This window comes from Staurois parvus, unplaced genomic scaffold, assembly GCF_062004578.1.
Source record: "Staurois parvus isolate SC_StPar_1 unplaced genomic scaffold, SC_StPar_1.0 ptg000223l, whole genome shotgun sequence".
NCBI classification, from domain to species: Eukaryota; Metazoa; Chordata; class Amphibia; order Anura; family Ranidae; genus Staurois; species Staurois parvus.
The window spans coordinates 114,194-130,469 of NW_028318019.1; the positions used below are offsets into that span (position 1 = coordinate 114,194).

The window sequence follows — 16,276 nt, forward strand, 5'->3', positions numbered from 1 at the left end:
TCATGACCCACCTGTGCTGATCTCTGTAGGAGTGTCCTCCTCTATAAATGTCCCCGTTATTCCATCCTCCTCCATAGACTGCTGATCATCCCTCACATACGCCTCCTCTTCTTCTGCTTTCACCTCAAATTCTATATCGATTGGATCTCCACTCTAAATCAAGGAAATGAGAGAAAATATCATCTGTAAAATGTAAGGTCACATAAAATATCCACACATCATCTCTACAAGTCCATGTTCTAGATTCTCCATCCCACCAACCTTGTAATAGTGAGGGATGGTGTGACCTTCCTGTGTGGAATCCCGGGAATACAGAGGACGGGGACATCTCTCTGGTGGGTTCCTGGTATTAGGTGGCTCCATCGTATCCTTGTGTCCTTCTGAAAACTCCTCCATCACTCCATACTCCTCATCCTCCTCTTTATACTCTTCTTTAACATCAATATTCTCATCCCCGAGGATTCCACTCTGAAAGATATAATAAAACATTCATTGTAACAAACATGCTGTGTATAAATCACAACTATCAATAATTGTCAGTCATCTACCTGATGATGGTGAGGGATGGTGTGACCTTCCTGTGTGGAATCCCGGGAATACAGAGGACGGGGACATCTCTCTGGTGGGTTCCCATGACTGGATCCATCTGTAGGAAACACACACACTGACTGAATCCATTGTTTCTATGTGTTTATCAGATGATGGGGGATCTAGGTGGATCCTCCGTACTGCTCTCTCCTTTACAATAAAGTCTCCTGTTGTGGACCTTTTGAATTATGTCTCAAAAACATGATTTATCAAGACATAATCCTATATAACATCAAGTCAGCATAGCCGGATGTTAAGGGTTAATTTGTCTTGGTTGGAAAGTCGAATGACCATCTGGCTGGAGAGGTGTAGACGGTGGGTGAAGGGATTTTTTTTTTCCCTCCTAGAGACAATCTACTATTTTGAAGTTCTACAGGTGGTCAAACACCATTATTCAGACTTCAATAAGTAGGTAAACATATACAAGGTCTGGACATGACAATAGAGGAACCAAACTGATTGTCTGAGAGCTTACCCAAACCTTGCAGAGGGTGATAAACCAACAGACCTCTGAAACTATCACAATATACTATTGTTCACCAAGGGTGAAAGTATTAACAGTTGTTTACCATGATTCCAATACAAGAGCCAGGCAAACAGAGAGTTTTTCCCTACACATAGAAAATGTTGGTTCTAAAACAAAGAAGTTAAATTCAGGACATTTAAGTCTAAAAATTGACTGTATATAACTACAAAGATATACTACAAAAACATATTATAAATGAGATGTTATAAAGGATAGGTTTCACACACCACTAAATATTCAGCAATGGGAACTATATATCACTAACTTGAGTATTGAGATGATGGGAAGTAAGATGTATTATAAACTAGCATTAGTTACATGTCTGATCAGGAAACAAACAGGATGGTATTTCCAGAAGGAATAACTGAATATACACCTATATTCCATGGTCCCTATTTAGAACATTATAGGTATGATCACTGCTATATCTGGAAAAAGACGTATATTTAATTCCTGAAATTACCTTAAGATTCCACCCAAGGTATGAGTCATCTCAAATACTCACATTGTTCTGTGATACATGACCGCCATCTGGCGGGCAGGTGAGAAATAGCTTATGTACACACATTTCTCAACTAGCCAATCAAGAAGCCTGGTGGGAAGGTATCTTAGAACAATGGATTAGTGGATATAAAAAGCCCTTGTACCTTTAAGAAAAAAAAACCTCATCAAGAAAAAACTCATCAAAAGAAAAGACCTCAGCAAAAGAAAACCTGACTGAAGAAAGACCTGATTCTGAATAACTACTCTTCCATACTTTCAAACTTCCTAAAACTTTACTAAATTTCTAAACCTCTATCCTTATAACTTCCTACATTCTCCCATACTAAATATCTATCACTTGCCCTATAATATCATTTCTAAAGGCGTTCCACTGCCAGCTAAATCCACGGGAGAGTTGCCTAGTCTGAATGCCGGGTGCGGTGAGATGTTTATTTGATTTTATATCACCTATTTTCTCTGTTGTGTGGAATCATAAAATTACCTTAGTGTATCACAACAATATTGGGTAGTTAGATATATGTAGAGAGATCCTGTTTTACTGTTAAAAATGGTTTGTTGCCATATTATAATTTTTTTTTCATATTTCATAATTTATTGAATATTAATAATCAGAGTATAATATATCAAGGGCTTGCTTCTTGCAATCCTATGGCCACGGCTTGTGAGAATATAACCTTTGAGATACTCGAAATTATTAATTATTAATAAATTTAATAATAATCAGATCATTTAAAAAGTGTGATATTGATGTAATTAGTCAGAAACCTTATTATTGTGTCTTACATTGGTAGGATATATTTTTGATTGTGTGTACCAATGTTCATTTATCACCAGTCCTTTGCGTTTTGTGTTAATATATATATAATTTTTGTACATAAATAAATTTTTATATTTATCTATTATAAGGCAAATTTTGTGTGTATGGTACGAAATCATATTGGCTAAAAGAATTCAAGGTATAATAATAAGTGGTGATCAAATTATCAAGGTGTCCAAATTATTGGTTTACTAAATATTTGCCGTTTTTTAACGGCTGGAGGCACTGTAATATTTCATCTAAGGGAAAGGGACACGCCCTTTATAAGTAGAATAAATCCTTACATAAACCACCACAGGATAAATTTGGAGGCACTGCTGAGATCCATAGAAATCGTACCATAATACAAAACGCACTGGTGATTGTATATTTGTACACTTTATCAAACATATATTTTGTATCAAAATGGCATCCAGTAATCACGGATCCACCTCTTCCAAGCATAACGAGGAAAATATGGCGGCTCAAGGCATTGAGCAGGAAGCTCTGAAGCCAGCTCGGAAAGCTGCCGGTGCTTGGCAGAAGTATGTTGAATGTGAAGTAATAGATTACCTCCGCAAGAGATTAAGTTTGGGGGATAGCAATAATGAATTCGTGGATGAAGAGAAAAGGCAGGCTATGAGCACCTTTGAGGACCTGTTCAACCAAAAGGGCCAGGTTGTTGAGTTTTTAATGGCATTTGCTAGAGTAGAAAGTGATAGAAGCCGTGACAGACTTCTCCTAGAAGCTTGGCCCATGTTATGGTTCATGACCGCTGGAGCCGCCCAGCGAACCATGACTTTAAGGGAAGAGTTGTCAGAGGCCCGCCTCTTGGTAGAAAGCAAAAATCAGGACATTGAGTCTTTGAAAGGGAAGCTTGGTCATGCCGGTATTTGTTTAGACGAATCCCAGAAAGATTATGATAGATTGGTCGGAGACTTTCGAAGTGCTCAGGACCTGTATGAAAGAAACTTTCAGGAATTAAAACAACTTCAAGAGAAGTATCAGGACTTAAAAGATGAGGTGGAGTACTTCAGATCAGAAAGGTTATCTCCTGTCAAAATTAAAGTTCACCCAGGGGATAAGCATGACCAGTCAGAACTTACCTTGATAAAATCTGAGCAGAAAACTCTGGAGGAGCAGATTATGAGGTTGACGGCCCAAATAAATTCTGGGGTCCAAAGACGGACCAACCCAGTCAAGCCAGAGGCTGATGAGCGGAGATACCCGCATCACAGCGAAGTATCTGATAGTGAGGCAGGGTCAGAATATAGGTCACCTCCTAGGCTTTTAAGATATACTCCAGAGCGCTCAGAAGAAAAGTATGAGGTTTCATATAGGCAGGAAGGGAAATCCCAGGGGTCATTCAGGAGATATGACACCCCAAAGGTCATTAAGTTCCTGAAGGACACTGTTCCTATGTTTTCTAAGAAAGGGTCCCTTGAGATCACCGAACACATGAAAACATATGAACAGACGTTAGAGATTCTGGGCATTAGAGATGACCACACCAAAATAGAATTGCTGCCATGGGTGTTTGAAGAGAAATACCTGCAATTCTTTGATACCTTGAGGGCCTATTCCAATCAGTCCTGGAGAGAGGTTAAACATAAGTGCCACATGGAATTTGGGCCTTATAAAACTGTAACCTCTGCCAAGGCTGCGGCCTACAATTTAAAGTGTGGTCCTCACCAAAGCCCTGCAGAATTTCTGGCTGTCCACAGAAATGCCTATTTCCTGGCTGAAAAGGATCCCAATCCTAACCAGCCAGAATTCAAGACCCTATTCTATGAAGCATTACCTGCTTACATAAAATTGGGACTTGCAAAGGATTACAGAAAGGGATGCTCTCTTGATTGGTTGGTGAGAGAGAGTGACTATTTATTCTCGATCCAACAGTTCAGTGAGGGCGGGATAAAAAGAGAACCCAAAAATAGCCCCAAGATAGTAGCAACCACTACCGTTTCCCCTCCAAATCCAAATTTGCAGGCAGAGAAGAAATCATATGCGGAAGTAATCCGTGGGGGTAAAACCAATGGTTCCCCTAGATTTGTACCTCAAACCCAGCAAGTGAAGGAGGTCCATAACTTTGCACCCCAAAACCAGTGGGTGAGAAAGGACAGACAAAAGCCAGGGAACTACGGTAGTGGAAGTGAGAAGAATAAAAAGTATGGTAAGGGCCAGTACAGTGATGAGAATCAAAGGGGGCAATGGTATCCTCGGAGGTTCTATTATCCTCACCAAAACCAACATGGGAATTTTTATGGGAACCCCAATTTCAATAGGAGCCATAATTACAATAAGAATCCCAATTTTAACAAGAACTCCGACTTCCAAAGATTTCCTCCACGCCAAGAACACCCTCAGGCTCAAAGGGGGGATACAGTACCCCAGGCTCCCCTTAATGACAGGGAGACCCCAAAACCTCAGAGAGAACAATGGCGTCAGGACCAGAGCAGTAGTTCTGACTCTGAGTCTCATTACCAGTCTCGTCCAAAATACAAGCGCAAGTATAGGAAAAGAGAGAATCAACAGAATGACTCCTCTGAGCGTATTGGGCAAATAGAGGCACAGGTCAGCAAAATGGCTGAACAAATGGACAGGCTTGTCACTCAATTTTCATCCAATCCTTTTTTAGGAGCAGCTCCTGTGACCAACCAAGGGTCACAGAATTAACAGGCAACCAAGACTTACACCAACAGGGGAGAACACTGAGTCAAATGACAGGAGATGTGTGTACCGTCCCTGACACGCCCACTAATGGAGAATCTAGTTCTCAGGCAAAGGGGGACCATTTGTTGGTTATTAACGATTCTCCTGCTTTTCAGTGTCCATCTATTGCCCCTAATATAGTCGCGGCATCGGAAGTCGTCGGGATTGACAAGCCAGACGGAGCACCAACTTCTAGTTGTGCTTCTGTCTTGAGACAGTCCAAGAATCCCACCAGGGAGGATAAGGGTGATGTGTCCACCACATGCGGTGAGATAAGAGCCAGTCATATGTTATTGAAGGGCCCACAGATCTTCAACCACACTAATTTCATGTGTGAGCTGACTGAATCTGATGGGAGATATTATGCCACGGTGCAGGTGCAGGATGCCAGTGATCTTTCTATTGTCGGCCTAATAGACACTGGATCCCAAGCAACCATCATGTCACAGGCACATTTTGACAAAGTGGCGAATGTCATGCCCACCAAGCCGAGACTTAAAAGTTTTGACAGCTCATTGATTGGTGTAGGTGGAGACCCTTTACAAGTCATGGGTACCGCCTGGCTTAAACTGAAACTGGGTAATAAGGAACTGAGACACCCCATCATCATTGCCAGCATCTCCCAGCACCACATGATAATTGGGATGGACTTCCTAAAAAGGCTGAACACCATAGTTGACTGTGTGAACCAAGTACTGTGGTCACAGGTAAATACCCCGATTAAATATGGGAAACTTAAAACTCCCCATTCCCGACAACACTGCCACCTGGTGGAAGAAAGGCCTGGATCATTAGAAATCCATTTCAGGAACAACTTCCTGATGTAACGGTTATCAAACCTGATGACCATAACCCTATCAGAAGAGATGAGGAACACATTTTTAGAATTCCCCAAGATAAAATAAAAGATATTTCCCTCCAAGATGACATCCTTACGATATCTTTTCATCAGGAGGATAAACCAAGAAAAGGGGGAGATCACACCCAATTCTTGACAGGTATTGAAAGGGTTAACAGCGACTTGTTTATCCCCATCCGGATAAATGGTCTTAATAGGTCAAAATATGCCAAACTAGATTTGAGACAGGAACACAGCTTTGTAAGCCATGGGCTGATAAAACACCTGACCGAAATGGAAATGATCCGTTTCTCCACACCTCAGCGTCATTGGATTTCAGACTCCCTTGATGACTCTGATGATCACAATTCAATGGCTAGGTGTCTCTTAAACATCACTGTAGGAAACAAAACAGCCACCCATGTGTTCCTAGTCTTGGATAATCCCCAAACTAAAATTTATTTTGGCAACGATGTATTACATCGCTTTGCAATGCAAGTCGACCTAATTAATGACTGTTTATGGAGTCGACTAAAGGGGGACCCCGAAAAATACCAAAATCTGGACTTAGCTTTAAAATCCCAGCAACAGATGCCTTATGCTGTTGAAGTCCAGGTAGCCCAAAAGATTACAATTCCTAAGGGCATAAATAATTTCATACTCCCCATCCAAGTTAAAAAGGGACATAGACTGAAGGGGTCAGATGCATTAGTATGCCTCCCCATAAAATGCAGGGGGAAGGACTGAACATTACACACACGCCCCTAGTCAACACACATCAATCCCCGATGTACATTTACATACATAATCTGTCCAATCAGGACATCGTCTTACCCAAAGAGACCCTTATTGGTCTAGCGGTAGAGACTGAATATTATACCTTTGGGGTCACTAACCAGGTGATTGGACTCATCCCCGATGAATATTTGTCGGAGGAACAATTAATTGAACAAACATTCCATTCATTACCAGAGGGTATTTTCACCATAGAGTCCATTTATCCATTCGATTCTAAAGATGGCACCTGTCGAATCAAAGAGACATCAATTGTCTTTGATCACCCAATCAAAGAACAAGAGTACCCCAAAGAACCTGGATGGCAGGAGAACACACACACACATCACATACCCAATGACCTCACCACGAAACTTGAAGAGGCATATGAGATAGGTCAGCCGGAAAGCTTTCCTGGATTCAAGGAGTTAGTGGAAGAGATGGTGGCCCTCGCCGATGCATGTGCCAGTGATCTCGACCGACAATTGCTCCGAGAGCTTCTCCTTGAATTCCAAGAGATCTTTGCCAAGGATTCTTACGATTGTGGGACTACTGACCTACACATCGCTAGGATCCAAACAGATCCAGATGCCCCACCAGTATTCGTAAGACAGTATAGGTTACCATTAGCTTCCTATGAATCTCTAGCTGAGATTATCAGGAAGTTACATGAAAGGGGTATAATTAGGCCCATCCACAGCTCCTACAACCACCCGATCCTGGGTATCTTAAAACCCAATGGACAATGGCGTTTGTGCGCTGACCTCCGTCAGCTGAACAAACGTGTGTACATGTCAGGATGGCCGGTCCCATACATAGACCAGTGTCTAGCCCAGCTCCAAGGATCCCAGGTTTTTACAGCCTTGGATTGTGCACAGGGGTATTGGACCATAAAGGTGAGTGAGGAAGACCGATACAAACTGGCCTTCAGTTTTGGAAATCGACAGTATTGTTGGGTACGAATGCCTTTCGGATTCATAAATTCCGGACATGAATTTGCTGTGTTCATGCACAAGGCCATGCCAGACGCCTTCGAAAGGGGGACGTTGGCATATGTGGACGATATCCTGATCAAAAGTACTGATATGGCCAAACACATTACAGAACTTCGGCATGTCCTGGGCCAATTAAAAGCAGCAGGAGTTAAACTGTCCTTACAGAAAGCCCAGTGGTGTCGCACGAAGGTAAACTTCCTAGGCCATGAAGTTACTGCTGAAGGTTTGAACCCACAAAAGAAGAAGGTTGAGGCGGTTCTGAACTGTAAAGTCCCTACTAACCTTAAAGAATTGAGATCATTCCTAGGTATGGTAAACTACTCGCGTAAGTTTATTGATAATTACGCCGAGATAAGCAAGCCGTTGCTTCACCTACTGAAGAAAGATGTCGGATGGTCGTGGAGTAAGAAACAGGAGGACGCCATGAAGGAGTTAAAGGAACGTCTCACACAAGCTCCGTGTCTCGGATATCCCGAAGGGGGTAAAAATTTCTATCTAGAGACAGGGTTTACGCAGGTAAGTATGAGTTCCGTTCTTTACCAGAAACGTGATGATGTCAGTAAGGTGATTGCCTATGCCAGTAAAACTTTGTCCCCGGTTGAAGTAAAGTTCAGTGACTGTGAAAAAGCTCTATTGTCCACCGTGTGGGCATTACAGAATTTCCGCAGTTACATTCAGGGAGAGAGAATCATTGTTGAAACGGCACACCAGCCTTTACAGTATTTAAAGAGTGAACGTATCAAGGGAGGAAATGTGTCTAATAGCCGCATCACTGCTTGGACTTTGTCTTTGCAAGGGTGGCCTCTTGAAATTCGGTACAAACAGAACAAGGAAAGTCCAGTAGCCCAGGGCCTAGCCGAGCTCCATGATTGTTCCGCAACTACGCCTGCTATGGAGGGCCCGGACACTGACTTTCTGGAAGAACAACTGTTCTCTCCCTACAAGGTTTACGATGAAGAATACTGTAAACAGCTGCCGTGTGTATATGTGGATGGTTGTGCTTTTCATCACAAGGATGGGGAACAGCTCCAACTAGTGGCAGGTATTGGAATCGTTTGGACCCAAGGTGTCACCCCAATTTCTGTGGGATACAAACTTGGACCAAAAAGCAGTCAGGTTGCTGAACTTACTGCAATTCTTAGAGCAGTTGAGATGGCTATAGAGTTCAACATCAGAGAGTGTGCCATCATAACCGATTCCAATTATGTCAGGAATAGTTTTGTGGAGTATTTCCCTAGGTGGAAGCGAAACAACATGAACAAGAGTAATCACAAACCCGTGAAACATGGTAAGCTCTTTTGTCACATCGATGAACTGGTAAGGTCCAATGATCTCACCCTGCACTTCAAGAAGACCAAAGGCCACTCCAAGGTTCTAGGTGCCGAGAAAGAAGGGAACGATCTGGCCGATTCTCTAGCCAAGGAAGGGGCAATCACCGGTGAACTGTTAGACATTGATCAATTTTTAGGTACCGTACAGGTTGAAGCTGTCACCAGGCAACAGGCCAGAACAGCCGGTGATCCGAATGCATTACAGTGGAGTCACGATTCTCCTAGTGAGGATTTAATTACTGCCCAAAAAGAAGACCCAATAATTGGCTTGTTTTATAGTCATATAGAAGATCCCAACCAAAATCCCATAAATAAGGAAGTATGTAGTGGGAAGGAGGATTTACGTATCTTGATGAAATCCAAATCCCAATTCTCTTTATACCAGGGATTGTTGATACGAACCTCAAAGGGTGGCGTACAACAATGGGTCGTCCCACTTAAATTTAGAGGTTTGATGCTACAGCATGCCCATGATGCTCCCACTTCCGGTCATCGTGGGGAAAAGATCACGTATGAGATCCTGCGGGATTATGCCTACTGGCCTCATATGTTACGTGATGTGAAGGAGTACTGCCAAGGTTGCCTAATATGTCCCCAATTTCAACCTACCAAGCCAACTCACAGAGCACCTCTCCAGAAGAGGGGGATATGTATGCCTTGGTCAGACCTTCAAATGGATTTTATTGGGCCAGTAACAAAATCTTCACGAGGAAATCGGTATATGTTAACAGTTACATGTTTATTCACCAAGTATGTCGAATGTATACCAGCACCAAATAACAGCTCCGAGACATGTGCTGCATTGCTAATAAATCATGTATTTTCACGTTTTGGTTTACCTCAGAGGATAGAGTCTGATAGAGGATCGCACTTCACTAGCGAAGTGATGGCCAAATTGTGGAAAATTTTGGGGGTTAAAAGGAAATTGCATATCGCCTATCGGCCAGCCTCTAGTGGTGGTGTAGAACGATACAATCAGACCATCGTTAATGTCCTTAAGAAATTTGTTAAGGAAACAGGCAAAGATTGGGATGTCAAGCTCCCGCTGGTCCTGATGGCGTTGAGGGCTACTCCGAATACAGTTACAAAAATGTCATCTTTTGAACTGATGACAGGTAGACGGATGGTACTGCCCCAGCACTTATTGTATCGCACTACAGATCAAAATTTGATCAATGCTACCACCACACACCAGTACATAGAGGATTTACGTAAACATCTGCAATATGCTTTTGCCTTTGCCCAGCGAAATTTGGAAAGAGCTGCAACTAGTGCTAAGACATACTATGATCTCAAAACCTCCAAGAAGGAATATGAGATTGGTGACAAGGTCTATCTATACAACTTTGCAAGAGACCAGATCAAGGAACGGAAATTCCTTCCATCTTGGAAAGGTCCGTTCTCTATCATTGATAAAATCTCTCCGGTCGCATATAAATTGCAGGTTACCCGGTATGGTGAAATCAGTGATAGATGGGTGCACATCAATCAATTACGTGCTTGCCATCCGAAGTCTCAATTGCAGTTGTTGGAAGACTAACCCACCAGTTCCTATCTGGAGATATTGAGATCATCATTAAATTTCCTTTGAACATATAATTCATCTTTTGTCTTACAGGATCCAGTAATATAATTTTATGTATATCCAATACTTAAACTGTTCATTTTAATAATTTAGAAAGGAAGGCCCAGACTATGACCAGACCGGCGATCGGAGGTGTCAATGACCGGACCCTAGAAGGAAGCTATAATGTCCTGTGGGAAAGACCAGATGCCAGAGATCGATCCGGAGACGATAACCTGATGTCCCAGGCCACCAAGGGCCAGTCCAGAGGAAAAGACCCGCCTAGGAGACCGTCTAAGAGACCTGTCGTGCGGAGGACCCATGGACCCCAAGGTGGATGTGCCAGGCCAGGCCGGCCTCATCACAAGACCAGGATCGTCATCAGGAGTGTCCATCTAAAGACGCCGAGTCAAGTTGAGGACCAACCAGCATCACCGCTGCTATTTTATTATAAAAAAAAAAAAAAAAAATTATATATTTTTTCTTTTGTATTTCATTCACTTCACCGGAGAAGACGAACGACCACTCTAACCAAAAGTCCCACTCGTGTTTTTCAATACAGACACCCCTCTACACGTGCCTGTACCCCCAAAAAAAAGGGGGATTTGTTGTGGACCTTTTGAATTATGTCTCAAAAATATGACTTTATCAAGACATAATATTATATGGCAAACAGCTCAGTATAGCCGGATGCTAAGAGTTAATTTTGTCTTGGTTGAACCATCAAGGATTCTAGTTAAGAAATGGAGAGAATGGGGGAAGTGAGACTTTTCCAAGACAATAAGACTGTTTGAACTGTCAACAAGGACTATTTGTATATTGAGGTTGAGAAGAATGCAGATACAGAAAGTCAAACAAATAGCCAGATAGGACTTCGACTTTCAAACATTTTAACAATAATGAGACGGGAACTCAACTGGTTGAAAGCTTAACCAAAACCTGTAGAGTGTGATGAACTAACAGACCTCTGAAACTATTACAATATACTATTGTTCACCAAGGGTGAAAGCATTAACAGTTGTTTACCATGAGTCCAACACAAGGGCCAGGCAAACAGAAAGTTTTTTTTTCCTACACAGAGAAAATGTTGATTCTAAAACAAAGGGGTGAAATTTAGGACATTTAAGTCTAAAAGTTGACTGTATATAAAGTCTAAAAGTTGACTGTATATAATTACAAAAATATATTACAAAAACATATAATAAATGAGATGTTATGGATTTTACACACCACTAAATATTCAGAAATGGGAACTATATATCACTAACTTGAGTATTGAGATGATGGGAAGTAAGATGTATTATAAACTAGCATTAGTTACATGTCTTATCAGGAAACAAACAGGATGGTATTTCAAGAAGGAATAACTGAATATACACCTATATTCCATGGTCCCTATTTAGAATATCATAGGTATGATCACTTATATCTGGAAAAAGACGTATATTTGATTCCTGAAATTACCTTAAGATTCCACCCAAGGTATGAGTCATCTCAAATACTCAAATTGTTCTGTGATACATGACCGCCACCTGGAGGTGAGAAATAGCTTATGTACACACATTTCTCAACTAGCCAATCAGGAAGCCTGGTGGGAAGGTATCTTAGAACAATGGATTAGTGGATATAAAAGTCTTTGTACCTTTAACAAAGGAAGCTCATCAAGAAAAAGCTCAAGAAGAGACCTCATCACAAGAAGACCCTGACATCTGAAGAAGATCTCTGCTGAATAACTACTCTTTCATACTTTCAAACTTCCTAAAACTTTAACTAAATTTCTAAACCTCTAACCTTATAACTTCCTACATTCTCCCCTACTGAATCTATCACTTGCCCTATAATATCAGTCTAAAGGCGTTCCACTGCCAGCTAAATCCACGGGAGAGTTGCCTAGTCTGAATTCCGGGTGTGGTGAGATGTTTATTTGATTTTGTATTACTTATTTTTTCCGTTGTGTGGAATCATAAAATTACCTTAGTGTATCACAACAATATTGGGTAGTTAGATATATGTAGAGAGATCCTGTTTTACTGTTAAAAATTGTTTATTGCCATATTATAATTTTTTTTTCATATTTCAAATTTATTGAATATTAATAACCAGAGTATCATATATCAAGGGCTAGCTTCTTGCAATCCTATGGCCACGGCTTGTGAGAATATAACCTTTGATGTATTCGAAATTATTAATTATTAATAAATTTAATAAATAATCATATCATTTAAAAATTGTGATATTGATGTAATTAGTTAGAAACCTTATTATTGTGTCTTACATTGGTAGGATATATTTTTGATTGTGTGTACCAATATTCATTTATCACCAGTCTTTTGCGTTTTGTGTTAATATATATATAATTTTTGTACATAAATAAATTTTTATATTTATCTATTATAAGGCAAATTTTGTGTGTATGGTACGAAATCATATTGGCTAAAAGAATTCAAGGTATAATAATAAGTGGTGATCAAATTATCAAGGTGTCCAAATTATTGGTTTACTAAATATTTGCCGTATTTTAACGGCTGGAGGCACTGTAATATTTCATCTAAGGGAAAGGGACACGCCCTTTATAAATAATATATATCCTTACATAAACCACCACAGGGGCAACATAAGCCGGGAGCTTACCATGGCGGACCCTCAGGCTTTTCACTGGCCCACCATTCTCCCAGCTCCGTAGAAAAGGCCTAAACCAGGACTGAAAAATACCAACCCACCCAGGCGGTTCCTCTGCCAGCATGCTACCAAAATTATGTTTCAAAAACATCAGAGAAAAGAAAACCACCGGGTTGACCATACCTAGGCCACCCATCCGTTAGTTTGTGCCCCCATAACAGCTGGAAGAAACAACTGTAGATCCTCGCATAGAGAGACACTGGCAAAACACAGACAAAGCTGACGTACAGAAATACCGGGATCAGGTAAGTTTTAATCAGGTCAATCCTTTCCCTGTAAGAGAGTTTCCAATCCTTCCAGCTGGCCACCTTGGCATCGGCATCTTGTAGCCTGCTTACCCAATTTGCAAGGCCGTAATCACCGGGACCAAATCTGATGCCTAAAACTTTAATTTCCTGCTGGGGCTCTGGGAAGGCGTCCGGAAGGGTAAAGCCTTCGCCTTCCTCTCCCATCCAGAAAACCTCACTCTTATCCTGATTGATCTTTGAGCCAGATGCCTCAGCATACTGTTCCATCACCGAGACCACCTCCTCTGCCTCCTGCGTCCCAGAGATGAAAACAGACACGTCATCAGCATAGGCCACGACCCTCAGAGGGGGCTCCCCAGGAATGCCCAAAGGAACTCCACACAATGGTCCGCTCTCTAACCTCCGAATGAAGGGATCGATTACAAACGCATATAGCAGAGGACTCAAAGGACACCCCTGACGCACACCTGAGCCAACCTCAAAGGGCCGTCCAATCCAACCATTCACAAGCATGAAGCTTTCAGCCCCTCTGTATAAGGTCTTTAGCCAATCGATAAAGCCCCCCTCCAGGCCATACTTGCCAAGAAGCAGCCATAGGTACTCATGATTGACTCGATCAAAAGCTTTGGCCTGATCCAATGCCAGCAGGAACTTTCCCCAGCCTGCAGCCCTGCACCGCTCCAGGGCCTCCCGGACAGCTAACACCGCTGAAAAAGTGCTTCTTCCCTGAACCGAACAATGCTGATGGCGAGAAAGTAAATTGCCCGCAACAGACGATAAACGCCAGAAAATAATTTTTGCCAATATCTTCCTATCAACATTGAGAAGGCTAATGGGCCGCCAATTCTCAATTCTCGAGGAATCCTTACCCTTTGACAGAAGAATCACTGCAGATTGTCGCATGGAGGGAGAGAGCGAACCCTCTCTCAGACAGCCATTAAACACCTCCACCAAATATGGGGCCAGAGTCACCTTAAAGTGCTTATAAAACTTGGCTGTCAATCCATCTGGCCCAGGCGACTTCTTCATGGCAAGCTGATCAATAGCTTTCACCACCTCATCTGCCGTGATGTCCTATGTCAAACTCACAAGAGAACTGCCATTTCCCAGTCCTGGAGTAGAGTCCAGAAAACCCAACATGCTCGCCCGATCGAGGTCCCTCCTACCCAGGAGGTCAGCATAATATGACCTGGAGGTTTCCAGGATCCCCATCTTGGACTTTGTCAGGGAACCCGTACTGTCAACCAGGCCTACAACTGACTTAACTGCTCTACCTTGTTTGCAGTTCTGGTAAGGGTCGGGTGAGTGATATTTCCCATAATCCCTCTCCAGAACCAAAGAGGCATGCCTGTCATATTGACACTGCCTGAGCAAGAGTTTAACCTCAGAGATCGCTTCTGGATCTCCATTATTTGAGACAAGTCGATCGAGCTTCCTCCGCAGACGCTGGTAGGTGACATACTTATCAAGCTGTTTATTCCTTCCTATGGCCTTGAAAAACCCAACGATCCTTCGTTTTGTAAGCTCCCACCACTCGGACTTACTGCTGCAAACGTCCATGATTGATACCTGTGCCTGAAAAAAATCCTCAAAGGATTGACTCACCTTCTCATCGTCCAGGAGTGCCGAATTCAGCTTCCAGGTACCCCTCCCCTTAGGTGGTGTATCGGGGCCACTCAGAGTCACAGACAGAATACAGTGATCGGAAAACTCCACCGCCTGACACACTGGTGCCGAGAAGGCGGAGTTCCCCTTTAAAAAAAACCTATCTATTCTACTCTGACTGGAACCTCTCTGAAAAGTGAATCCCGTGTCGTCTGGGCAGCAATGAATGTGCACATCAACCAGACCTGCCTCTCTAGCTATTTTGTTTAAAAAAAACCCGTCACAGTCCAGCCTGACTCCGGTCCCTCTCCTGTCCTTAGTCCTAGTGACGGTGTTAAAGTCACCACCGAAGACAACTTGCTGGGCTGTAAAAAGGAAAGGCTTGATCTTCATGAAGAGGCATTTCCTGTCCCATTTTGTCTGGGGCCCATAGATGTTAATCAGGCGCAGGTCCTGCCCCCCCATGGAGACGTCTAAGACCATGCATCTCCCCATTTCTACCTCAATAATCCGCCGACAGGTTACCATGCCGGAAAAAAGTACCGCAACTCCAGTGTAAGGCTCGGCCGCAAGAGACCAGAAGGAGGGGCCGCGCCTCCACTCCTTCTTCACCATATGAACATCCCCCAAACTGGACAACCTGGTCTCCTGCAAAAAGAAAATGTCAGCATCAAACCTGCTGAGCAAAAATAAGGCCATGTTACGAGCGCTTACTGATTTTATGCTGGCGACATTAATGGTCGCCACCTTCAAAGGAGTGGGAACCGCCATCAGGATGATCGAGGTACCCGTTTCTTAGCCTGCTTACCCCCCTCCCTACTTGGAGACCCTACACGTTTCATAGTCCTCTGTGATTCCTCCTCCATGGAAACCAGAGACTCATCCCCTGAAGATCCCTCATCCTCCACCTCAGATAACACATCAAATGTGTTTGACACCTCCACCCTCCCAGGGTCAGGTACAGGCACATCCTTCTTCCGCTTCTTCTTCCCAGACTTCCTTTTTGCCTCCAACCACTCCATATCATCATTTGATAAACCGGACCGCAAAGCCCCCTCCCCTTCCCTTCCACCATCACCAACAACATCATCCACCCCACTCTCTCCACTCACCACA

General features: G+C 42.7%; 1 protein-coding gene across 1 annotated transcript in view; it reads right to left on the reverse strand.

The window, feature by feature from the left end:
* Positions 1 to 16,276, reverse strand: part of LOC149460630 (uncharacterized) — a 20,244-nt gene continuing 3,968 nt past the window's right edge. Inside the window, exons 2-3 of the mRNA XM_089679399.1 lie at positions 262 to 468; positions 1 to 153 (exon numbers count right to left, since the gene is read on the reverse strand). Of these exons, the coding sequence (XP_089535525.1) occupies positions 1 to 153; positions 262 to 468 (360 nt within the window). The remainder of the gene's footprint in view (positions 154 to 261; positions 469 to 16,276) is intronic.